This window comes from Sceloporus occidentalis, unplaced genomic scaffold, assembly GCF_023333645.1.
Source record: "Sceloporus occidentalis isolate IW3139 unplaced genomic scaffold, rSceOcc1.0.p SCAF_419, whole genome shotgun sequence".
In the NCBI taxonomy this organism is placed as follows: domain Eukaryota; kingdom Metazoa; phylum Chordata; class Lepidosauria; order Squamata; family Phrynosomatidae; genus Sceloporus; species Sceloporus occidentalis.
Window position 1 is genome coordinate 16,023 of NW_028317399.1, and position 26,759 is coordinate 42,781.

General features: G+C 39.2%; 1 protein-coding gene across 1 annotated transcript; it reads left to right on the top strand.

Annotated features, from left to right (window-relative positions):
• The first annotated feature begins 3,641 nt into the window (after nt 1-3,641).
• On the top strand, nt 3,642-26,371 carry LOC149272778 (IgGFc-binding protein-like). The gene is made up of 21 exons (XM_089506731.1): nt 3,642-3,684; nt 7,664-8,001; nt 8,517-9,405; nt 10,884-11,224; nt 12,457-13,030; nt 13,689-14,287; nt 14,393-14,960; nt 15,089-15,687; nt 15,884-16,442; nt 16,608-16,807; nt 17,125-17,266; nt 17,436-17,764; nt 18,036-18,606; nt 18,964-19,562; nt 20,069-20,636; nt 20,807-21,402; nt 21,513-22,077; nt 22,197-22,396; nt 22,707-23,087; nt 23,547-23,833; nt 26,227-26,371. The coding sequence occupies exons 1-21, from the start codon at nt 3,642-3,644 to the stop codon at nt 26,369-26,371; spliced, it is 9,093 nt and encodes a 3,030-aa protein (XP_089362857.1).
• Nucleotides 26,372-26,759: the final 388 nt, after the last annotated feature.

Sequence of the window (26,759 nt, forward strand, 5' to 3'; positions counted from 1 at the left end):
GTACTCTGGAGTTGGACCGCTTCCCAGGGGCCGAGCGAGAGCTGAACAGGTACTCCAGGATAACAGTTTTTATCCTCAAGATACACCAGAGCACTTAATGTCAGTTTAATCGTGTTTGTTTTGGGGCCGTTTATTATGGCAATCTGTGCAAACGTGCCACTCGGCCCACTGTCCGGCGTAAAGCTGTAGTATTTCAAGCCCCAGTCTGCTACTGGACGTACAAACCATGTACCTCTGGTGTGTAACCTTGAGTTTTCAGCCACCACTGAGACATCACCGGTTGACCTGAAAACCACCGTTTTGTTCGACCGGACACTACCCTGAAGCTCAGAGTCTGCCGGTAAAGTGATCGTTTTTGGGAATCCTGGGATTAAAGTGAAAGCCTTGTCAAATGTTCCATCCAGAACAGACACATTGACACGAGTGGTATTTCCAAGAGCAGCGAGGGTAACTTGTAGACGCGGGTCACCATTTTGCGGAAGAAAATTCTGCATGAAGACCACAGCAAACTCATTACCAGAAGCACCGCAGAGGACAAAAGCCTTGTAGAGGAGAAAAAAAAAAAAAAAAAAAAAAAAAGTATAAGAATGTTAATCTTATTTTTATTTAACATTGAAGAATTTTTATTCCCCCCCCTTAAGCTGGGTAATTAAAGTTTCAGCATGAAACTGCCCCCGTCAGTGTACCACTTACCTCCAAGGAACAGGAGAAGGTAAGAAACAGCCATTTTCACACAAACCTGTAAGATATATAACGTAATAAAAAACCGATATAAACAAACATCACATACACAGAGAGTTAAGAAATATCCAAATTCCCAATATGGAGGAAGCCACTGATATAGCAGGAGAGCCCAGTGCCGCTAGTTCACTTTTAACCCTGTAAATGCCAGGTGTGTTACATAAAGAACATATCACAGCAGAGGTGGGGCTACCATATTAGATTATAGCACTTGGGACCCCTAGCAGCTGTTTAAAAGCATTTATTTACAGGATTAAGGGTATTTTTTTCTCTCTCTCTCCATATATTAGGTATAGGGGGGGGGGGGGGATAGAAAAAAGATATATAGATCAAAAATACATACTCAATTTTTGAGCAATATTTTTTTTCTATCCCCCCTCCCCCATATACCTAATATATGGAAAGAGAAAAAAAATTCTAATATTACAATAAGTCACTCATTTATGGTACTAAGTTTTAATTAAAAAAATATATATATAAATATATATATATATATATTTCTCTGAACAGGGTCACAGTCTCTGCAACATTACAGGAGACATGGAAACTTTCACCAGTTACAAAGTATCTGAGACACCCTCTGTCTTCTAAATGACAAACAAGCTACAATATAATACATTTATATTTAAATCATATAACAAACAACATATAATTCATATATTATCCTCATCAAAGAGCCACAACCAGAAGAAACAAACATTCCCAAACCTCTTCAATAACAATCCCACCATTACCAGTTTACTACCAAACAGCCAGTGCCTCCATCCTCTGAGCAGACTCTCATTACACAGGGAGGGGTATTTATTTGCACTACCAATTGCACTCACCTGATGGGTATTAATCTTAACCCCCTATTGCTTCCTCTGCCAATGCCTTAAAGAAATCCTGCTTTTTTATCATAAAAATTGCTTTACAAATCATTTTTAATCAGACCGTTTTTGGCTGGGGCGTTAAAGGAAGATTATCTGGATTTCATATATTTTTATAGGGTTTCCCAGTTAAAAAAAACAAATTTCCCCTTTAACAGGCAATATATATGGGATAGCTTTCTTTATAATGTTAAATATGGCGCGTGTTCGACCTGGGAGAGTAAAGGGTGTATTAACCATTAAAAGGTTATAGAAGTCCAATAATAATGAATAATAATCATTCTCAATCAAAGAATCCTGCTGTTTTAATGACTTCTGTGTTCATTGGTTTTAAGCAGCATGGGAATCACAGGAATCTATTAATGGGGAGGAGAGGGTTAATAAAACGTGGTGCTTGTTAAAATGTAACTATTTGTTGGCTCAAATATTTCTGTTTAATGTCTGAATAAAGAAATTAGCGGGGTTTGTATCGTATTCTGAATCCATAATATTTACACTCGAGATATTTGGTTTCACGTGTATAATTTCAAGCTTTCAGTTGGAGTTGAGTTGAAAAATGCACAGGCATCAAATCAGCCTTTTAATAAAAGGTTAACTTCGTTGCTAGGATACGCTGTCCCTTTACATTTGGTCAAGGTCTCCTGAGGCTCATATTCAGATCACACTGGCCCCAATCTCCATAAATTATTAAGGTTTCATTATTTATCCGCTAAATAATGGTAATAAAAGCAATATTTAAAGTGTGATTTTAGATGATTTAAAGGGATTAAAGGTTTTCTCTCTTAATTCTAACTTTATTTTATCTCCACTGTAGGCAGTCATGTGACCTATAAGCACCCTTTCATTGCCAAACCACACTGCATTGGTCGCTGGCAGAATTTATACATAAATAAAATTTTAAAGATGGGTCTTAGTTACAAGCTTGTGATTCTATGTTCTGCCTGACCTTTGCCAGATCATGGTCCCATGGGAAATTAAGACCGAGGTATTCTATTGTTGTCCATAAGATAATATCATAAGAGTTACAAGATGGCTTTTTTTTTTTTTTTTTACTTGAGATGAATATGGAAACAAAAATATACAGTAGGTTCAGATTAAAATCAGTCTTACTTTGCATTATTATATTATTATTATTATTATTATTATTATTATTATCACTGCTACTTTTATTATTTTGTGTATTATTATTATTGTTGTTGTTGTTATTCTTACTACTTTTATTATTATTTGTATTAGTATTGTTGTTGTTGTTATTATTACTACTACTTTTATTATTATTATTGTTATTATTATTATTATGTGTCTTATTATTATTATTGTTGTTGTTGTTATTATTATTACTACTACTTTTATTATTATGTGTATTATTATTATTGTTGTTGTTATTATTACTACTTTTATTATTATTTGTATTAGTATTGTTGTTGTTGTTATTATTTTTACTACTACTTTTATTATTATTATTATTATTATTATTATGTGTCTTATTATTATTATTGTTGTTGTTGTTATTATTATTACTACTACTTTTATTATTATTTGTATTAGTATTGTTGTTGTTGTTATTATTATTACTACTACTTTTATTATTATTATTATTATGTGTCTTATTATTATTGTTGTTGTTATTATTATTACTACTACTTTTATTATTATTTGTATTAGTATTGTTGTTGTTGTTATTATTATTACTACTACTTTTATTATTATTATGTGTATTATTATTGTTGTTGTTATTATTATTACTACTACTTTTATTATTATGTGTATTATTATTGTTGTTGTTATTATTATTACTACTACTTTTATTATTATTATTATGTGTCTTATTATTATTATTGTTGTTGTTGTTATTATTACTACTTTTATTATTATTTTTATTATTATTTGGTGTTGTATTATTAGGCCAGTCATATCCAGGCCCATTTGCCTGGTGTGCCAGATGGCCAGCCTGGGCTTGATGAACACGACCCCTTCCTCCATTAATGTATAATGCTTTATCTTTTTCAACCATCGCCCTACTCCACAGAGATGTTTCTCATGAAGAAATGTCTTTCAGAAAGCAGTACAGCAGGTATTGAGGCGCCTAGGGGCAACTATTATAAAAATACCCCAGGCAAAGCATACTATGACACGCTAGGTCCTGGGAAACATCGTTGATCAGGTTGGTCTTTGTTTTCCAGTTTTTCAAGTCTTGTTGTGTAATACACGGTAGCCACGCTGAACGACAGTCTCACCATTTAATGTTTGGTGGTCAGGACACTAAAAAATATTATAGCTTTGGCGTGAAGCGTGTCATAGTCTCAAAATGGCCCTTCCGATTGGGAAAACCTAGAATTGTCCCTCTCGGGCAAATGTCCAAACCATACCCTAATACCATACCCTAATTTCACACGCAAATCGTGGAGAACAGGCCACAGAAATAACAAAGTATCAGACCATGTGGATAATAGCCCACGGGGTCTTTAAGGACTGTTTGTGTAGGAACCTGTCATCACCATTTATAACCATTTATACCTCCAACACTCATACCTAAACCTCTCTGATAGAACTCAACGTCCGTCGCATTCTAGAAGCCATTTTCCCCCTCAGGACAATGGGCGATCCCTAAACCCATTGAAAACAATGCATTTTGAGCCTGTACATGTATGGGCTTTGTCATTAAGGGGTTAATCTACACGGTTCCAGCATTCTTCTGCTACTTTCTTACCATAACCAAACACCAAATTCCACAATTCAAATAAAAATGACATGAATAAAATAATAAGTGCTCCGCTCATGGGACTCTCAGCGAGCTCTGAATAAAATACTGCCCTACTCAAACTCAGGTCGTGAATCCTATATTACTTTAAAATCATTTGTGCCCCATAATATAACGTTCTCGCTCCGTTATCTAAGCCCCAATCTACTAGACAACCCCCCGACTCCTTAGCATACTGCCTGTGCAAAACAGTAGAATGGCTCAGTCTTAATGAACCATACAGACTCTTTGACTAATGAATTAGCATCTGGCAACTGAGTAACCATGCGCGGACCCCTGTTCCCATCACGGTGTATTTGGATTCATACTTCTAGAACAATCCCTTATAATTCCATTACGTTCCATGAAGGAACATCGTTTTCAAGCAGGGGACTCAATCTCAAGAACCTTCGCCCTCGTGCCTGCTTTAATTACACGGTGGCTTTGTTGATGGACGGCTGTGTTTCTTTACCCAACATTTCTTGACAATTTGAAATACTTGCCCCGAAGAGGGGATTCGAGAAGATAACTAAAGTTGGTAGACCGGTGGTACTGGTTTCTCCAGATTGGCGCCATGGATAAGAGTTGAAAAGAAGAGGAAAGGGAGAAAGTAGAGCATTGATCTCCTCGAAGGACAACAGAGAAGGTTCGTAAGCTCCTTTACCCTATATATCAGCTATTTTAACTTATATATTTATTCTTAGACACAAAGTCCTGAGTATTGTGGACCATACCTGGACCATTAATATATTAACCCCCAACTGCCACACTGCAATACTCATTTTTTTTGCATTGATTCCTATGGACTTATTCTATATATATATATATATACATTATATATATATTTAACTAACGTGACAATTTCCACTTTTGTTATTTATTCATGTCTCTGGACAGCTGGAATGCATGATTTAGTTATAAGCCCTCGGGTCACTTTTTTTTTTACAAATATGCATAAAGAATCTATTCATAACAATCTAATGCCTTTATGACTTTAAAACCACGTCTATTGATAGTTATTAGTTTTTAATTCAGATTCATTTAACAATAAGCATACCTAGACACTTTCTAAAAAGAGCTGACAAAAAGGTTGTAAAGGAAGGAAGTTTTACTTGGCTGGAAAGGGGGTAGATGAGTGGAACCGCCTCCCAGCAGAGGTGGCAGAGTTAAAATGTATTTTTGTATGTAACAAAACCGTTCTCACATTGTGCACACATTGTATCAGGAACAAAATAATTAATTAAGATCTTTCCAGGCTGGCTATATGAAACAAAATATATATAACATGACTACAACTTTGAGTTTTTGTTTGGAATTGTAGCTGTCAGACAATGTGAATAACTGATACATTTTTATTTGACTGGACTTGTTGAATTATGAGATGTTTTCAGAAGCAATAGCCAGGAATCCAGTTTATCAGGCTGTAGGACATTTTACAGAGAAAAATGCCCCGAGACTAGAAAAGTATACATTGCCTCTTGGCGAAAGTACAGAAAATTACAAATATTCACATCTAGAGGTCGAGGAAAAATTAAGATTGAAAAAAAAAATTCAGGCCAGATATTTCAAAGCAAAGGTATATATGCTATACATATATTTCTGGCTTTAGAACCGCTCTATAGATGAGCAGCAGCCTGACTTTATGAATGGAGGTAGCCTCTGAACACATTCTAGGCTATCTCCTTTGATTTGGCAGGAATGGATGTTATAGTGCCTCTAGTGGTAACTTTTAATACTTCAGTCTCAAAAAGTCTAGAGAGAACCTAATAAATGGGGTATATTGCAAGTGGCTACACTTTCTCTTTTATGTTCAATAGAGGGCATAAGACCTTTTTAAATAATTGATACTAATAAAAAAGGCCTATATAATGTTAATAGAGATCAGTGATCTCCCTCTTAACCAGCGCATTGAGCAGCGGTGCTACAGGGAGCTTTGTCTTAATTAACATATAATTAATTAAACAAATACTTTTAAAAACCAAAAAAAAACATGAAATCAGTCATATGACAACCATAACTCTTCTTGGATCAGACGTACTACATTATTACGTATAACCTATACACATTACATACAGCAGACCAGGTCAGGCCATGAAGTCAAATTTCAACCTTATATGGCTTATTTTGCTACACAAACAGTATAATATTGCATTAAAGAATTGTATGTATTGTTAAAAATTGAATATAAAATCTAAGAAACTGCAAATACTGCAGTGGAAGGTTATATTTTTGGCTTGTTGATATAAGGGGTGTTTTTTTGGGCTCACCCATACATACATACATAAAAATAATTCATTATTCATTCTAGAAGAATCAGGTTTAAAATTAAAAATATATATAATTATCAGTGATCAATCAATCCGTTTCCAATACATAGTTTTTGGTACCTGAACCAACTATCAAATAAAACACATTAAGTAACATTGTAACATAAACTACATTTTTATAAAACAAACAAACATTAAGTTACATTGTTCATATTTGTTCATTAAAGTATTTCTGAGATATATTAATTGCATCGATTGAGATGATAAGCCCCTCTTTCGCTATAACGATATTGATAATTAAAGTGTTTGGGATACTTAAATTAAAAGGCTGAATATTAACTTATTCCTTTTTTTATTATTATTTAGCAATGGGGACACCAAGGGTTCTTCATTGCCTTCTTCTGTTGACGCTTCAATATGGTAAGTCATTTAAGTATCGAGATTAGGTCCTTTACACTTTTTTGGGGGGAAAAGTACTTGTTTTGAAAAAAAATATCTATGTAAAACTGAACCTGTTTCGTTTTATGAATGTGTTGGGATATCCTTGGGTTAACTGGGTGTGTTGGGATGTTTTCTCAGAGGTCAGTCGAATGTAACATGTAAAAAGTGCATTTCAAGTGTTTAAACACACACACACACGCATATTACACACACACACACACACACACATATATATATGTGTGTGTGTGATAAGTGATTATCCCACGCATTCCACACACATTCCATATCGTTTGCAGTGTTCATAGACAGAAACCGCACAATGTTGTTGATTTAAGAAAGCATGAAAGGTTGCGCTCACTTTAAGATGTTCTCCACCTTGAACTTTCCTCTGAAATCCCTTTCATTATATTTGCAGAGGTGTTACTGACATGCGGCTTAAGTCTGAGAGCAAACAATGCATCGTTTACCTACGTAGTGTTTTGTAGATAGGAAAACTCATAGGAAGGAATGTTGAAGCTGAAAGTAAATAGACTATTCCGAGTCTAATAAATTGATACATTGTGGGCATTGTTGATTTTGTGTGACCTTTACTTTATATCTTGTAGCAGGTCTCTGTTCCGCCGGGGTCCCAGGAACAGAATTTATCACGGCCTTCATGCAGAACCACAATACCCAGTCTGGAAACCCTAATCTCCAGTTGTCCATCACCGCCCACTCCCCGTCCACCTCTGTCACCATCAGTGTCAACAAATATAGCTTCCGAAAGAAAATCACCTTGAATGAGTTGGAGCAGACCACCATCGTACTGCCGCCTATAATTCAAATGCTACCATCCAAACCTTTTTCTCATTCGGTCATCGTAATGTCCAACAATCCCATCTCTGTGACGTCCTTCAACTCCAAGGTTGAAAGCTCAGATAGTTCATCTTTGTACCCGGTTGAGGTAAGATACATTCAATAGGAGAGATTAGGGTGGTCTTCCTAAGTCATACCCTTCGCTCTCCAGTTTCCAAATACCCCAAACCCCTCATATGACATCCATACATCTAGCTAGGGTTGGATTGTTGATGAAGTGGTGGCACTGGCCAGCAGGTGCCTGATGATGTAAGTATGGTTGTCAGCTGGATATGCTACGATTTTGCTCTCGTGTAGCTTGTAGACGGGTATATCCAGCTGCTGACCATACACTACAGAACCTGATCTGCCACTGGAGCTGTCAGATTAAGAACAAGGTCTGAGTTCTGAAACAGAACTCTGATTATAATGGAAGAGACGTAGAGTAATCATGTTTAACGTCAACACGGGGCAAACCAGAGTTTTCTATCCCGACTCACTATTTAAACAAAATGTTGATTAAAATTATTTGTTTTTATTTGAAGTTGATATGAAAACAATGTAAAGATTGTATAACTCAGCCATGTGATCTAACCCAATTTCCCCCTGCCTATAATTATATAGGAGCTGGGAACAGAATATTATATTGTTACTCCCACCGATGGTCCAGATGGGAGCTTCAAAGAATTTGCTGTAGTTACAAAAGAGCCAAACAAAGTAACTATCTATCTTACTGGGAAGGTAACATTCGAGGACCGTGAGTATGGTAAAGGAAGCGTACTCACCTTAAGCCTTGAGTCGTATGAAGCCGTAGAACTCCAAAGTGAAGATGATCTCACCGGCACAAGAGTGGTGACTCTAAAACCAGCGGCCGTTCTTAGCGGCCACATGTGTTCCTGGAAACACAGCAAGTGCAATCATGTTTATGAACAGCTGCAGCCTGTATTTTCTTGGGCAAATACATTTATAATGCCTCCGATGCCCTTTCAGACCAAATATGACATGGTTTATGTGACCGCTTCCCAGATCACTCAAGTGACCTATCAAGCCGGTCTAGAGAAAGTAACTAAGGAGCTTGGTGCTGGAGGGCTTCTAGAGCTCCAATTGAAGCCATCATTACCACTCTTCATCAACTCTACAGAAGGCATACAGGTCCTATTTTTCTCTGCAGGGGGTCATGATGGAAGCGTGGTGTATGACACCTTTCTCATGGCCGTACCTGATGTGACCTCCTACTGTACTTCCTACTTAGCTGTAGCCCAAGACAAATTCATCAATGACATTATCATGGTAGCCAAGACTTCATCAATAAAAGGTGTGACAGTTGACAATGTCCCTCTGAAAGATGTCAATTGGCAGGAAATCCCAGACACAGAATATTCTTTGGGGGGATTCGACCCCGATTCAAGTTCCAAGCCATACCTGGTTGAGAATAAAGGCAATCCTTTCGGGCTCATCACGGCCGGCATCGCCTCGATGAACGCATACGGAGAGCCTGGCATCTGTGTTAAAGGTAAGGGGTTCTGCGTAGAATTTCCGATGTATCGAAAATGGTTGGAAGTCCCGTTCAAAGAAAATACATAAATAGGCATTTTCTTAACATTCTTTTATTAAGAACACATAAATTCTAGGACATGTGATACTTCATGCAGGAGGATATTTCTTGGTGACGTTCGTGAAGAGGGAAATAGAGTTATAATTCCTCGCATGTCGTATCATATCACAGCAGTATAATATTGCACTGAAAAAGAAAAGAATTGCATCGTTTCTTTACACATACAGGTTTTATTAAATAAATCTTCTTGTTTGGGCTGTTTAATCCTATTATTATTATTATAATTATTATTATTAGTATAATAGAACATGCACCATGGGACATGGCATAGACCCAACAGAAAAGCGTCCACCTGTTTTGGAAGATACCCCACCTAGATGTAGCCCTCAAGAATCCTAGAGAACGTTTACTATCCTGAAGCCACCTTGCTTATACAAATGTATATGGCTCAGGTGGGCTGACTCAGGTGGGTCGGGTTATTTTAGTATTAGAACCAATTACATACATAAAGGGATTTCACAAAGTACAGGAGGCTTGAATGGAAGGAAGTTTTACTTTACCGAGGGGGTGGTAGATAAGTAACAGCCCCCCAGTAGAAGGGGTAGAGGGTAGTACAGCGAGGATATTAAACATGCATGGGATAGACATACGGCTCCTGAATCTAAGACGAGACCAACGACTGATTAAGGTTTGAGTCTTTACAGCGACGAGACGGGGGCCGGATGGGGCCGATCCGCTGACAGATTTGAATTGAATGAAATGTGTATTTCTTTTCTATTTTGAGGTGGTCTCATTAACTATTTCCTTTATACGGAACATGCTTTTTTTTTTTAGACAATGTTCTTTAAACACCGCAAGTGGAAATACTGATCATATCGGCAAGCCGCTGGGTGCAGAGTTTGTAAACCGCGTTGTCACTAAATACATTTTTAGCCGAGACCTATTTTAGATTAGTCCACGCTTTAAATGGCTTCCTGTATCAGGAAATAGAAAAAAATAAAATACAAAAATAAAAAATCACAAAAAGCTCAAAACTCTTGTATGCAAATCCTTGTAACCACTTCCTTAAAAGCTGTGAAACTCGAGGCTTTATTTTCTTTTACAGTAATTTGAGAGATCAGATACCTTCATGCCCCAGTAGGAGAGAATGATAAATGTAGTAATAAATTATGAAAATAAGAAAGAGAAAAAAAAAAACCTATTTTTAATAGTTGATGTATCTGTGCTAAGGAACTGGGTGGAAACTGGATTAGCAATGACAAAACCAGTTTATTCCAGTAAAAAACAATAAATGGTTTGTGTGCTTATGTTCCCGCAGTGCTTAAGAAGAACGTTTTTTAATTTGTAATATCATATTCTATGATTGGTAAAAAAAATATGTATCCTTCTCTGGGATTGACAACCAAAATTATATTTTTTCCTCCCCTGTGATCCAGGCTCGACTCGCCCGTCGTGCAGTCGCACCAAGTGCAAGAAGCAAGAGTCTTGCAGAATTTTCCGCGGGAAAGCTACGTGTTTCGCCAAATCCGAGGCTGTGTGTTGGGCATGGGGCGACCCCCACTACCACACCTTCGACGGGAAAAATTACGACTTCCAGGGGACCTGCACCTACACCATGGCCAAAACCTGCGGGCCTGACCTCACATTACCGCCCTTCAATATCGAGACCAAAAATGAGAATCGGGGGTCATCCCTTGTATCGTATGTTAGTTTTGTAAACATTCAGGTGTATGGCTACAACATAACGGGCGTCAGGTCGGAACACGGCGTAGTGAGGGTGAGTGTCCGTTCTTCATTATTATTGTACACATTAAATACTGTGGCATGTTCTGTATTGTTTCCACCGGCCCCCTCACCCTTCTTACATTACATTTCTGTTCTAACTAAATAAAAAAATGGTGCAGGAGAGGCAGTAAGGACGTTCTTGGGATTTAAAGGGATTCAGATAGTCCTGATTATATTGAGACACTTAACCAGGGACAGCTCTTGAGCTCTTATCCAAGGAACCTTGTGATTTAGGTTAAGACATTCTATCCTTCCTTGGCTGCTTTACAAGTTTTTCAGGCACCCACTAATGGTGTCACATTTTTGCGTTCCACACGGCCCAGGAACTCTTCTTAATACCTTTGGTTGTTTACAACTGATGTAATAATGTAACAATATGAAATGTCCTACCACCTTTGGCTCTCTCTAAGCTTCATTGCTCCCCACCTTAGATTGTCTCTAAGCTTAATGACTCCTTACCATTGGCTTTCTCTAATCATCACTGTTGCCCACCTTTAGTTGCCTCTAAACTTTATTGCTCCCCACCTTAGATTGTCTCAAAGCTTAATGGCTCCCCACCTTAGGTTGTCTGTAAGCATCGCTGTTGCCCACCTTTGGTTGTTTAAAATCTTCATTGCTCCCCACCTTTGACTCTCTCTAACCTTCATTGCTCCCCACCTTAGGATGACTCTAAGCTTAATGGCTTCCCACCGTTGGTTGTCTTTAATCATCACTGTTGCTCACCCACGTTTGGTTGTCTCTAAACTTCATTGCTCCCAATCTTTGGTTGTGTCTAAGTTTAATGGCTCCCTGCTGTTGGCTTCCTCTAATCATCACTGTTGCTCACCTTTAGTTGCCTCTAAACTTCATTCCTCTCCACCTTTAGTTAATGAAGTCCATTAGTGTTATACAGAATTCCTCCAAAATACTTTATAAATGTTTAACACATTTAGTTGGGCCTGTTTTGCTTGTTTTATGTTACAAAAAAAATTGTTTTCCCGTGGCAAGAATCGTAACAGAACTCTACGTCATACTAGAAGACCATTAGCCACCTACAACGGCTGATGGGAAGTCATTCCCCTCATCCACCAGAGAAATAACATTTTATGGCATTATGTTTAAGACTCTGGCTGTGACTTTCGACTGGGATTCTTCTTTTGAAATATACTTCCCTATCATATTTAAGTGCATCTATCCAAACCACTCTCTCTCTTCTTCTAACTATAAAACTTTGTTCTCTGGCAGATAAACAACCAAAAGGCTCAGCTCCCTGTGACACTCCAAGATGGCAAGCTTCGGATATACCAGAGCGGAGGTTACTTCATTCTTCAAACCGAATTTTCCCTCAGAGTTTACTACGACTGGAACGTTCTAGTAAAAATCCAGCTGTCAAGTAGCTTTTCCGAAAATGTGTGTGGCTTGTGCGGCAATTACAACGGTGACCAAAAAGATGACCTCTACTCCCCGACGCGGGTTCCTCTAACCCCAATCGAGTTTGGAAGAAGTTGGAAGGTCAATGAGAGCGGTGATAGCACATGCTGGGATGACTGCAATGGGGAATGCAAAAAATGCCCCATGCCATTAATGGTAAAATATGGGAGCAAGACCCAATGTGGCATCATCACTCAACGGACTGATGGACCCTTCAGGAGGTGCCATTTAGTGGCCGATCCCCAAATATACAAAGACAACTGTGTGTATGATCTCTGCATGAATGATGGATATCAACAAATCTTGTGCCAGGCATTGAAGGCGTACAGCGATGACTGCCGTAAAGAGGGGGGGATCATTTATGACTGGAGAAATTCTACAGGATGCAGTAAGTAGAACATACCGACTGTTGGTTTCATATTTACTTAATTTTATTTGCTTCATGATTTGCTTTTGTCTTCTTTTACATATTCCTAAATGTAAAGTATACCCCAAAAATGATTAAGGTGGTCTTAAGTACATTGCCACAAAAAAAATCCAATTCTTTTTCCATGGAGACATCTGCAATAGTGTATTAGAAGATTAGGAGACTATATTAGACTTGATTTAGGTAGTTATGTGAAGAACATAAAGCACTTCATGTGAGTTATGATATATACATGATAAACAATAAATCTCCAGTACCCCATATTGGAACACGCATCGACCCAGCAAAAAGGTTCTGGGGACCCCACTCATTGACATATGTTGGTTGGATTAATCACATGGATGGGCAAGGTCTAGTCATTGATTTGGTGTTGGTGAACCACAAACACCAAGATAGTCAACCATCCACTTGGCTTGCTGAACGTCATGGCGTAAAGGGGTTAGAAGTCCTATTGCAGCAACTCTTCCCCAGCATTGTCCAGACAGGCTAAGAATATTTTTGTAAGACGATATTAGAATTATCAGGTGACGGAACATCAATATATCATGATCTAGAATGTGATTTCACTCCAATTATTACTTACCAAGTGCCTAACCAGTTGGGTTTTTTTTTCTCCCAGCTGTGGAATGCCCAGCTGATAGTACGTATAAAGCATGCGGTTCCGCTTGCCCAGCAACATGTGAAGATCCAAATGCTCCCTCAAAATGTTCTGAACCGTGTATAGAAACCTGTGAGTGCAATCCAGGTTTTGTAATGATCGGAGGAAAGTGTCTGCCTAAGGACAGCTGTGGCTGCCAGCACGAAGGTCGATTCTATGCCCCCAATGAGACATTCTGGGCAGACAGCCAGTGCAAACAAAAGTGCGCCTGCAATGGAGCCAGCCATAAGGTGACTTGTTCCAAAGCCGGATGCCGGAGCGGAGAGGAGTGTACTGTAAGGGATGGTTTGCAAGACTGTTATGCCATCAAGTACGGCACGTGTTCTGCTTCTGGGGACCCCCACTACATTACCTACGATGGGTTACATTATAATTTCCAAGGGACCTGCGAGTATCTACTTTCAGGACTCTGTAACAAAAAGAGTGGCTTAACTGATTTCCAAGTAACGGTGCGCAATGAAAATCGAGGGAGTCGTCTTGTCTCTTATACAGCAGCGGTCAATTTCGTGATATATGACACAGAAATACAGATTCGCCGAGAATTTCCAAATCAAGTGCTGGTAAGATCCCCGTAAACGGGGTAACTTTCTTGTGTGGATAAAAATACTAATTTCTAAAATTCTAATTTTATGATGACATCATTGAACATTGTTTATGTTTTTCAGGTTAATGGTATTCTATCCAACATTCCCCTTACACTGAATTCTGGCCGGATGTCCGTGTTTCAGTCCGGAAGGCACTGCGTGATTCAGACCCAGCGTGGCATTCGTGTTACGTTTGATTGGGACGCCCGTGTGGCTGTCATGGTTCCTTCTACCTATTCTAAGCAGGTCTGTGGACTCTGCGGTACTTTTAATAGCAACCCTGGTGATGACCTGATTGACAGGGATGGTAATCCTACCAACGACACCTTTAGTTTTGCCAAAAGCTGGAAGGTAGGAGAGGTGAAAGGATGTCAAGAGGTCCCAGAAAAAACATGCTCTGACATGAAATCGCTGGAAAAGGAACAGAGGAAAAGTCTTGTAGGGTGCGGTCTGCTGCTTGATAAAAAAGGACCTTTCCGTGAATGCCATGCCAAGGTTTCACCAGAAGATTACTTCAAGGACTGCGTTTATGACCTATGTGCGTTCGGTAACCTGGAGGACATAACTTGCCGTCTAATAGCAGGATACACAACTGCTTGTCAAGAAGCCAAGGCTACCGTGTACCCTTGGAGAACTGAGCAGTTTTGCCGTAAGTAAATTCAAGTCCTAATGATAATACGGCTAATTGTGAGACCAATATTCTAGTCTAGTGTAGTAGCAGTAGATCCCTCACTTGGTTCTGCAACTCTATAATGCAATGTTTATTGTGTGTTATAGCTCTTCAGTGTCCAGAAAACAGCCATTATGAAGTATGTTCCAGTGGATGCCCATCAACTTGCCTCTCCCTGACTTCGTTTTCTCAATGCGACAGTCTTTGCAAGGAAGGATGTTCTTGTGACGATCGTTTTGTTCTAAGTGGTGGCCAATGTGTCCCGCTTTCTGAATGTGGTTGCTCCTACAACAGTCTTTATTATAAACCAGGAGATGCCTTCTTCCCGGAAGACACATGCGAGAAGAAATGTTCTTGCAACCCTGGTGGATCAGTTGTATGCTCTCCTTTTGCTTGTGGGCCCTATGAAGAATGCCGCATTGAAAAAGGTGTACAGAGCTGCAATCCTAATGGGTCGGCTACATGCTCCGCAGTGGGAGAATCCTACTACAGGACCTTCGACGGTCTGGGATATGACTTTTTTGGAAACTGCTCCTATGTCTTGGCAAAGACCTGTCTAAGTGATGGATCAAATCTCACCCCCTTCCGTCTTCTAGTAAGAAACCAAAATCCGGTGACCAATGGCCAGTCGAACATTAAGGTGGTAACGTTAGAAGTCTATAATTACACCATAACCATCCTTCAAGACTCAGAGAGCAAAATTATGGTAAGAAAAAAAAACATGTTTTCTCATCGATTCATTTTTTTCTAGAGACCGTACATGCATATGAAATAGTTATTTTAAATTAAATTATTAAATGTTCTATAATGTTATTTCAAAAATAGTTTGTAATTCTATAGGTTTTTTTTTTACTGTATCCCATAGTTACCAATTGATGGCATTTCTCTCTTTCTCGACGCAGGTAGATGGCATTCTCCGAAGTCTTCCTTTTGAGGTAGCCTCTGGTAAACTGAGGGCCATCCCTCGAGGTTTGGGCATTGTCCTCAGCACCAACTTTGCCTTAATCATAGATTATGACTTCTCTCTCCACGTCACCATACCTGCAAACTATCACCAGCAGACCTGTGGCCTATGTGGGAATTATAACGACTATTACGACGATGACTTTAACCAAAACAGTGGGAATGTGGTTGCCTTTGCCGAGTCCTGGAAAGACTCTGAGGCCGACAGCACCTGTGTTACAAGCGAATCCTGTTTGAGTGGCAACCAAAATTGTCCTGCCTGTACAAAGTCAAAAGCAGACATCTTGGCAGGAGAGAAGTTTTGTGGTATTCTCACTTCATTCCGTGGACCATTTGCAGTTTGCCACAACGTGGTTGACCCGTCTTCATACCTGAGCAGCTGCGTTAATGTCCTCTGTGCTGGAACCGGCGACCTTTGCCTGCTCCTCCAAAGCTATGCTAAAGTGTGTCAAGATGCAGGGACAACAATCAAGTCATGGAGGACTCCAAGTTTTTGTCGTGAGTATTTTTTTTTTTTTTTTGTATAATATTATTTCAAACATTCCTGAAACAAATAGATACATAAAAATATATGTTATTGTGTCGAGGCAGTTAGCACCTAGGGGACAATAAATGATTTATTATGATTTATTCATGCTTGTGTTGGATCTTGTATATTTTCAGCCCTCACGTGCCCCGAACACAGCCATTATGAGACTTGCGCTGATCTCTGCTCCTCCAGCTGCTCCTCAATGTACGATATCGCCAGCTGTCCAGAATCTTGCTCCGAGGGCTGTCAATGTGACAATGGGTATTTCTTCCAAGGTGGATCCTGCGTACTTCCACATGAATGTGGCTGTTACTACAATACAACATATTACAAGGTAGATAAAATAATATTTATACTGTTTTAATATTGTAGATCTTCGTCTTCCTGATCTTCGTCATTTTCCTTCCCCATTATCTCTATCCTAAGAAGAAAGGGAGAACTTTAGGACAGGATTCTTCAAGAAAACTTATATTACACTTGGATTCTTTCTTGGTTTTGATTGGCAGAGTGGAGTGTAGCGTAGGAAGTAATTTTATTTCTGTCATTGGGATGGAAGTATGGTGGGAAGCAATCAATGAGTTGACTCATGTAGGGTCCTCCACCTGTATAGTTGGCTATGGACTCAAGTTCTTTCTTTGTATTTCCCAACAGGCCAACCAAACAATCTTATCTCAGGACTGCTCGCAGCGTTGTAATTGTAATTCTGGTCTGAAGATGGTGTGCGAGCCCTACAGCTGTGCCGCAAATGAAATGTGTACCATCATAGAAGGGTCGGTGACCTGCATTAATGTGGGTAAGTCTGCCATGTTGTTGAGTTTTTCAATGCAAAATCATCTGGAACTGGAACATTTTTTATTCTTTTTTCCATTCTATCAAAAATTGGCACAATTAAGCAATTTAAAAATGTTTTTGCATTCAAAACATTTCTTATAATTCAATATTTACAATTAATTTCCTCCAAGATCCATGCAAGTCAATAACTTGCAGGAATAAGGAAACATGCAAGGTTCAAGATGGTGTCCCACGATGTGTTCCTGATTATACAAGCACTTGCTGGAGATGGAGTGGCTCCTACTATAACACCTTTGATGGATATACCTATGACTTCCAAGGCACCTGCTCATACATGCTAACAACATACATCGGTGAAGACACTACCCTGGTGCCTTTCAGTGTTGAAGAAATGAACGATAATCGGGGAAGCCTCTCTTTAACCTTCCTTAAGCTGGTCAACGTCTTTGTATATGGCTACAATATATCTGTCAAAAAAAGTGAACTTGGAAACGTTTGGGTAAGATATTGCATTTTAACACAGCCTTACACTCAACATTTGAGTATATGATTGCTGGTTGAAAAAAGTAAAATATTGTATATTTCAAATTATAGCATGGGCTACATTGCTGATAACCAGTTCAATATCGTTTACTACATAATAGCTGGGGACATGTTAATTACTATAGATCAATACGTAGAGCAATTCCATATTCATCATTTGAATGTTAATAGAATATTATATAGCTTGATTTCAATATTCATTATTTTGTTTCTTCTTCATCATAAAGGTGAACAATGAAATTACCAATGTCCCAGTGACCTTGTTAAATGGCAAGATATACATTAGCCTCAGTGGATCGAGCGCTGTACTCAACACCGACTTTGGCCTTCGGGTGACCTATGACTATAATGAGCAGGTAGCGGTTACCATCCCAAGTAGCTACTATGGAAGCGTTGGTGGCCTTTGTGGTAATTTTAATCAAGACCCCAAAGACGAGAAAATATCTTCTGAGAATAAGAAACTAGACTCCATCACAGACTGGTCAGCGAGCTGGAAGGTCGTCGATAAAGATCCCTTCTGCTGGGACACCTGCAAAGAAAACTGTCTGGGATGTGACAAAACTAAAAAGAGTCTGTACGAAGGGGAGAAGTACTGTGGGCTCATCAAGGCTGAAGATGGACCTTTCAAGGCATGTCACTCCAAAGTCAGCCCCGATGCAGTCTTTAATTCTTGTGTTGATGATGTTTGCAAGAAAGATGGATCTTCTCTGTTTTCTTGCCAAGCTCTTCAAGTCTACGCAGATTTATGCAGAAAGGAAGGAGTGACCATTGGAGACTGGAGAACTCCATCAGGATGCTGTAAGTCAAAGACCTCCGTCTTACAGTTGATCTTGACTAGGTGATCTCCAAGAGATCGCCTTAAGATAATATTCAGCACTTGTTATTTAGAACATTTCAATTATTAGTTATTGGTTATCAATACTCAATACTCAAAAATTGTATTTTTTTTGTATCCACTTGGAAATTTTGTTTAAATATTGTAATCATCCAGATGCATGTAAAAGTTTCAAAGTGTTGGAAGGGTGAAGGATTAAAATGAAGTATATATTATATTTTAGGACAATGAACGTATTTTTAGAAGAAAAAATACAGTTTAACAAGTTCAGCCCTTTTTTTGTATGTTGAAATTCTATTTTTTCCCCCACAAATCTCCAGCCCTTCAGTGCCCTGAGAACAGCCACTATGAAGCATGCGGCAATGCCTGCCCAGCTAGTTGCTTTGACCGCACCTCGCAAGACAGATGCAACGAGCAATGCGTGGAGACTTGTCAGTGTAATGACGGTTACTTTCTCAGTGCTGGAAAATGTGTTAACGTTTCGGACTGCGGCTGCGTCTACAACAATAAGTATTACCAACCCAAACAGGAGTTTTGGGCTGATGAGAAATGCAGCGTGCGCTGCAAATGCGATTCAAATTTGGGAATGGTTCTGTGTAAGCAGACAAGCTGCGGAACTGGTGAAAAATGCTCGTTGCTTAATGGCATCCAAGGTTGTCACCCGGAAAACTACTCAACTTGCATTGCTTCCGGCGACCCTCACTATAGCACCTTCGACGGCAAGAGATATGACTTCATGGGAACCTGCATCTACAAACTTGCCGAATTATGCGTTCTTGATCACGGCCTTCCTTATTTCCAAGTCAAAGTCCAGAACGAGCAGAGAGGAAACAAAGCTGTAGCGTACACTAAAGCTGTGACCTTGAAGGTCTACAACCAGAACATCACTTTAACCAGGAATCATCCGCTCCAAATTCTGGTAAGTATTACATTACATTTATTTACACAGCGCCAGATGATTCTGTAGAGCTGCTACAATCAGAGGGCCCTGCTCTTGTGAGCTTACAATCGAGCAGGTGGTTGAGGGGGGATTGAAGCAATAGGAGAGGATGGCTTGCCTAGGGATGAGTTGATAGGATCCCGAGGATCTGTAGATCCACCTTGATGATGTATAGTAACATAACATGGAGCAGATCTTCAATCCACACTTAGGAATGACATCAAAAGAACCTTCAGATCAGTATCACCATATCAGTATCATCAGTATGTCACCAAACATGTAACAAAGATTATTAGATAATAATGTCTTTATTAGATGATCTTCCTTTGGAAGATCTAACTCTTCATCTGTAATACTTCTCGGATGGACTTGTCTCATCCTGTGGCCTATATCTGTGTTAAAATGTTTCTTTTTCCTCTAAAGAAAGTTTGGAAGAATTGTAAATGTGTAAAATTCCATGGTGACCCGTTAATGTTTTTTTACAGGTCAATGGAGTTATAACTTCATTACCATACTCCTTCAGAAACAACAAGGTCAAGGCATTTATGAAGGGTGAACATGCCTTTGTCAGGACCGATTTTGACGTTACGGTGAACTACAACTGGGACAATTATGCTCGAGTTATGGTGCCCAGTAGCTACATGGGTGCCCTCTGCGGTCTGTGCGGGAATTACAATCAAGATCCAACAGATGATCTGACCCCAGCGAACAATAATCATGTACCTGACAATATCAAGTTCGAAGATAGGTATAAGGTCGGTGAAACACCAGGATGTACGGGAGGATGCAAAGACAAATGCCCCCAGTGTGACAAGGAGAAACTCAATAAGTATAAGAGTGAGAAGTATTGTGGCATCCTCAGTAATGTCGATGGACCTTTAAGCCAATGCTTTGAGTTCATTGATCCAAGACCCTTTTTCGAAGACTGTGTGTATGACAGCTGTCAATACCAAGGTTATTATTCGGTGGTATGTAGCGCCATTGCTGGTTATGTTTCTGAATGCCAGAGCAAGGGGATCAAGATTACAGAATGGAGGACACCAACATTTTGCAGTAAGTAAATTGAGTAACATTTCTAGACTATAGGAGGTGGTGGTGAGGCCATACACATCGATCTGTTCCTCAAACTCTTTAATTACATAAAACCCAAACAAAGGTGAATTGTCACTTTTGAAGACACCTGAGTAAATATAAAATGATAACTATTTCAATTTTTCTGCTAGATATGTCCTGCCCCGCAAACAGCCACTATGAACTTTGTGGAAGTGGATGTCAACCTACATGCTCTGACCTCTTCTCCTCAATCGTCTGTGAGAAGACCTGCACCGAAGGCTGCTACTGTGACAATGGCTTCATGCTCAGCGGAGACACTTGCGTCCCTTTCTCCCAATGTGGCTGTGTATTCCGCGACCATTATTACAAAAAAGGGGAGGAGTTTTATCCCGATGGCCAATGCAATGAACGATGCAAGTGTTTGGAGAATGGACATGGTGAATGCCAAAATGTTCCCTGTGGTGCCAATGAAGAATGTGCTGTGGTCAATGGGCTCCGTGGTTGCTTTTCTAAGGGCAAAGGGACTTGCGTGGTAACTGGAAGCAAGCATTACATCACATTTGATGGCCTTGATTATGACTTCCAAGGCACTTGTCCCTACGCTCTGGCCAAAGTCTGCAGTGAAAACAAAGAAGTGGCCAACTTTTCCGTTGTTGTAGAGAATGAGAGCTCTGGAAAATGCAACATGGCCGTGACCAGTGCATTGATAGTAAATGTGTATGGATATGAAATCAGAATGGAAAAGGGAATGCAATGGAAAGTAAAGGTAAGAATGTAGGACGTACATTAAAAATAAGATTAACAACAGAAAAACAATTAGAGACATTGTAATTATCCCTGATATTCATATTATATTTTTATACCAATATTTTACAGATCAGTGAGGAGGATTATGCTCTGCCTCTTGTTTTGGAAGATGGTAAAATCCGTATCAGTCAAGAAGGTGTCAATATAAAACTCCAGACCGACTATGACCTGATTGTCATCTTTGATTCTATAAGTTGGGTTCAGATCACTGTCCCTGGGGCTTATCAAGGAGCCCTCTGCGGTCTATGTGGAGACTTCAATGGCCGACACGATGATGATTTCCGTTTGCCGTCTGGTCAGCTATCTGAGGATGTAGAGAAATTCGGAGCCTCCTGGAAATCAAGCTCAGAAAACTGCATCGATGGCTGCCAGGGGAAATGTAATGATTGCGACCCACTGCGCGCTGCAATATTTGGAAGGGATGAGGCGTGCGGGATATTCATCCTCGAAGACGGTCCCTTTGCGGAATGCAGTCAACTAGTCAATGCTACAGATTACTTTAATTACTGCCTCTCTGATATGTGTGCCTGCGACGGTCAAAAAGAGACCCTTTGTGGTATCCTTCAGGCATATGCCACTGCTTGCCAAGCTGCTGGGGCCAAGATTAAACCATGGAGATCTCCCACTTTATGCCGTAAGTATCATTACTAGCATGCATAGTACATAGGGGCCCATTGGTAGAACTTTATATGTTCTTGTGTTGTTGTTTTTTCTTTCTTGTGGGTATTTATTCTTTTTTTATTTCTCTTTTAGCATTATCTTGCCCCAAAAACAGTCATTATGAATTGTGCACCAGCTCATGCGACATTGCATGTTATGGCATGACGGCAGCAGAGTCTTGCTCCGACACATGCTTTGAAGGCTGCGAGTGCAATGCTGGGTATCAGTTCGATGGAAACACTTGTGTTCAAATGGACAGATGTGGTTGCGTGTACAACGGAAGATATTTAAGTGTAAGTATTCATTTTGTAGACAATGTTGTCTTTCATTGGGTGTTATTTTAATACAAATTTTAAGTATAAAATGTTGAAATTATTTTATTTATTTGAATTTATTAGAATTATTTGTCTTTTAATAAGCTGCTTGGTTGCGTTGCTGTTTTATTCTAATCCTCATATGCTTATAGCTGTAGATCGTTGCTACAATGTTACAAAACACGACATAAAGCCATATAGAGTTTTGTGAAGTCCTGGAAAATAAAATACTTTTCTGTGAATTTCTTTTTGGTTTTTTTTTTTTTACATTTTGTTCTCTTTCTTACAGCTTGGGGCTTCTCTTGTATCTCCTGACTGTCTACAAAGCTGCTCGTGCCAAAATGGTGGCATTGTTGTGTGTACGGACCTTTCCTGCTCCGAGTCCGAGTACTGTGGTCTTCTGAACGGAGAACGGGGGTGCATTAAAAAACAAGGCACCTGTTCATTGAGTGCCCAACGCCAACTGGTGTCCTTCGACAAATTGTCTGCTCCTGTTTCTCCGGGAAACAGCTTTGACTTTGCAGCTGTGTGCAACTCCAGTCTCGATTCCTGGTTCCGACTGGTGGTCGTCACCGAGACTTGCCAGGATGAGGATAGACTTGAGGTTTCTGCTGTTCACGCGTATTTCTCGGGAGCCTCTGTTGCATTAAACCCTGCTGGAGGGGCCTGGGTAAGTCTAACGGACATGTTCTAAAGAGAAATCCAGTTGTTTTTGTGTTTCACAAAAAGTTATATTTTTTTGTAGGACAAATAGTTGTATCACCATATCTTTCAAAGACCCAAATGAACAAAATGATTATGTATAAAATATACTTCGATTATAGCAGCAGAATTTCAAGCTAATATATAATATCTAGGACCAAAAAAGTAGACATGATATACCATCCCCCATTTGTAATATCAGTATATCACATGCCAATGAATGCATGCGTGTTGGTACATATAGCGCCATGTAGTTATCTAAAATATTAGAGATGACCATATCGTGAAAAGGTTTTTTTAGGTGATACAGTTCCCTTTAATCATTTCGAGGAGGGCACTCATTTCATATTCCTAGGGCATGTACGGAAAGTTTTAAAAGTAAAACTTTAGGTCATTGGCTCAGATATTTTGCTTCTTTCCGTTACAGGTCAATGGAAGGAAAACTAAACTTCCATCTCAGGTGTCTGGATCTTTGTCGATAAGCTCAGGAGAGGGAGCGGTGGCATTAAAGTATGGAGAGGACATGGAGCTTCTTTTGCATGCCAATGGGGAAATTACCCTCAACGTAAGCCCAGACCTATCCGGAGCTCTGTGCGGAGCTTGTGGGAATTTTAACAGGCAGGAGTCCGATGATGCACAAGGTCCTGCAGGAAAAGCCATAACTAATCTGTTGGAGTTCACCGCTTCCTGGAGAGCTCAAGATTTCTCAAGATGGTGAGTAACTCACCTAGAATTTGCCAGTAGACCCATTTCTCCCATCTAGTCTGCTTGTTTCTCCTGCTGTAAAGATTCAAACCTTAATCAGTCGTTGTGTCTATCCCATGAATGTTTAAATCCTCTACTAATTAACGCTCAACCATCATCTTATTTATTGAGGTTCATAAACATGTTTCGATAAAGAAAAATGGCAGTCCTAGAGTAGAGCAAACAGGTCCACAAAGTTAATGGATAGAGTCTGTAAATTCTCAAGGGGCTCAAGGGTCAATGTAGGGATATTCCCCAGCCCAGCATTTTATAAACCAGTTTACTTTAAAAGGGAAAGCATTCTAGATATTAGGAACTTTCATTAACCGTCATACACCAACAAGTTTCATGTGACGTTCGGTTTATCCGTGAGAACAAACATAGCTGTTGGATAATACAGATAAGGACCGCTAATATCTCGTTTCATCTCATTATCTCTCTGGTATCTCCACAGTGACCCATGACGTCTGTTCTCTTCAAGCCTTCCCATGGATTTCCATGACATTAATGTGATTAAAATACATTGAACGCAATGTACAACTTTGATTATCGTTACAAGGGTGACCAATCTGGGTTCCTCTGCAAAGAAGACTGTAAAATAACAGCAGATAAACATATACTGAATAATCATTCTTGTGCTATTCACTAATTATCCATCTTTTTTTTCTTGTTTATGATGTAATGTGGATAAAAAAAATGTTTTGCTGTTTTAAATTAAATAAACATAAAACCAAGTGGATTTTTTTTCTACATTGATTTGTTGATTTGTGTGCAAAATAAAATAAATTACAAAATAAAGTACAAATAAATACAAAATAAATTGGATATTATATTCAATATATATAAATAATAAATTCAACGTTAAAAATTTTACTTTGTCCTATATTCAAGAATCTATACAAAACATAGACATGGCTTCATTCCATAGCTGTAAGCATGCCATCAAGCCTATAGGTGGCGCTCTTGCATTTGCTAATTAACAACAGAGAAGACTTGGGCCGTCATAACACTTTTTAACCGCAGAGTAATTATTCACGTCTCTTTGTTAGGGACAGGATTTTGTCACTCCACACAATTAAACCTCATGTTGTAAGCGTGGATTTGCCGCTTCATTGAATTTTCCCTGAGGATAGGATTATTGCTGTCGGGATAATCACTAATTGCTACAAGTGCGTCTTTGATTTCATTGTAGATCCGACATTCAAACCACTTGTTTTGTAAGCTTTTAGTTATACAAAGTGCAGATCGTGTTCGGGTTAGATCTTATCATTCCGGTAGAACTGGTTTCTGCCGTCGATGACACATTTTATGAGGATTAAAGGCTTTGAATGTTATATCAGTATCTACAGTGATGTGTGAATGATCTAATAGTTAACCCTTCTGTTGTTCAATAAGAACTTGTAGAAATCAAAACGCTATTGATTTCCTTGGTTTCCCGTGTATGAAACATCGTCTACGTATCACATCTATTTTTTTCAGTATTAACCTGTAGGAAATGGTTGACGTTCTCCTACAATTATCCCGCTAGTTTAGGAGTCATTAGAATGTCGTGGAATGGGACTAGATAGAAAGACATTGAGATGATAAGAGGATATGGTGATGGATCTATTTAGTGGGTGCCTTTGGTTCTTGTTTCAGCTTTAACCCCCATAACACGTTAAATCACTGCTTTCAGGGTTCCGTATGGTTCTCCAAGTCTAAAGAATGTTTATATTAGCAATGATTCTCATGGAATTTTTGCGTCAAATCAAAATTTGTTTCATCTTTGCAAAACATTAATGATTATTCCTCATGGATGAATAAAATGGATATGGTTATACTGATCCAAAAGAAGTTGGGGTCTTTCTTTGAGGCCATACTTTAGTTTCATCTTCAGAAGAGACCTGTGAAGTTCCAAACGCTTACAAAACTCAGCATCTTTATCTTAAGATATGAATGTGAGAGTTAAGATATATGTGCTCCATCTTGATAAAGATAAAGTCTTATCTCAATTACCTGTTCTAAGGAAAAGGTATTGGTTTGGTTTGTTTGCTTTTGTACTTAGTCTTTAGTTGGAATTACAGGACATCTGTGGTAAACCCAGGAGTTTAGTCCAAACCGTATATCTGTTCCTTGGGTTTCAGAAGACTGGCAAACACATATCTGGATAAAGAAGGTGGCTTCTAAAGAATTAAAAGATACCACTTAGATCCGTTGTACCATCTCATTGATGATAGATCCACCGCAAGGACCTACTAATTTATAATATCAAACGTGTAGTATAATTATTAATTTTTTACTATAAATTATTTAATTATTTAACAAGAAGTTTAAGCAAGAAATGAATGAAATGAAGACAAAGTTCATACTATCTGGAATTACAGCCTCAAAAAAATGATGGGTGAATCTGTGCAAAAGACAAAAAAGGCTTCTTTAGACATCAAACGTTTTGTGACAGTTGATGTTGCTGAGTACAGAGCGTTGTTTGCTATCGGACAGTGGGTGGTGAACAGTGGTGATTATGGTTAGTAGCTCACTGATTGGTGGAGGCTAAGGTCATCATCATGATTCTGGCAGTGGATGGTAGACAGGCCCGAACTGGCCATCTGACAGACTGGGCTATAGGGCGCCAAGGTCCGAGTTGGCCAGCTGGCGGACCGGGCTATAGGGCGCCAAATTAAGTGATAATACTGCCGCTCTGGATACAAATGAATGCACACTGTGAGAGTATAAAGACATAACGTGGGACCACGTGTATCCAGCTGTCATGTCATTTGATGGCCAAGACTTTTTAGTCATCTCCAGTCTGACCCTGGTGGTAGAAGCTACCATGTCTTGTTATCTAAATAGCCCTAGTAAGTTCTTAGGATTGTGTTCTTTGGCATCATCAGCTGTCATATTTTGGAAATTACATATT

Bases quoted from the DNA above. Each gene is read 5' to 3' on its own strand.
- LOC149272778 (XM_089506731.1), top strand. From the start codon at position 3,642: ATGTTTCTCATGAAGAAATGTCTTTCAGAAAGCAGTACAGCAG. The intron at 11,225-12,456 runs GTGAGTGTCCGT...GTTCTCTGGCAG, and splicing joins CGGAACACGGCGTAGTGAGG to ATAAACAACCAAAAGGCTCA. The intron at 21,403-21,512 runs GTAAGAATGTAG...AATATTTTACAG, and splicing joins GAATGCAATGGAAAGTAAAG to ATCAGTGAGGAGGATTATGC.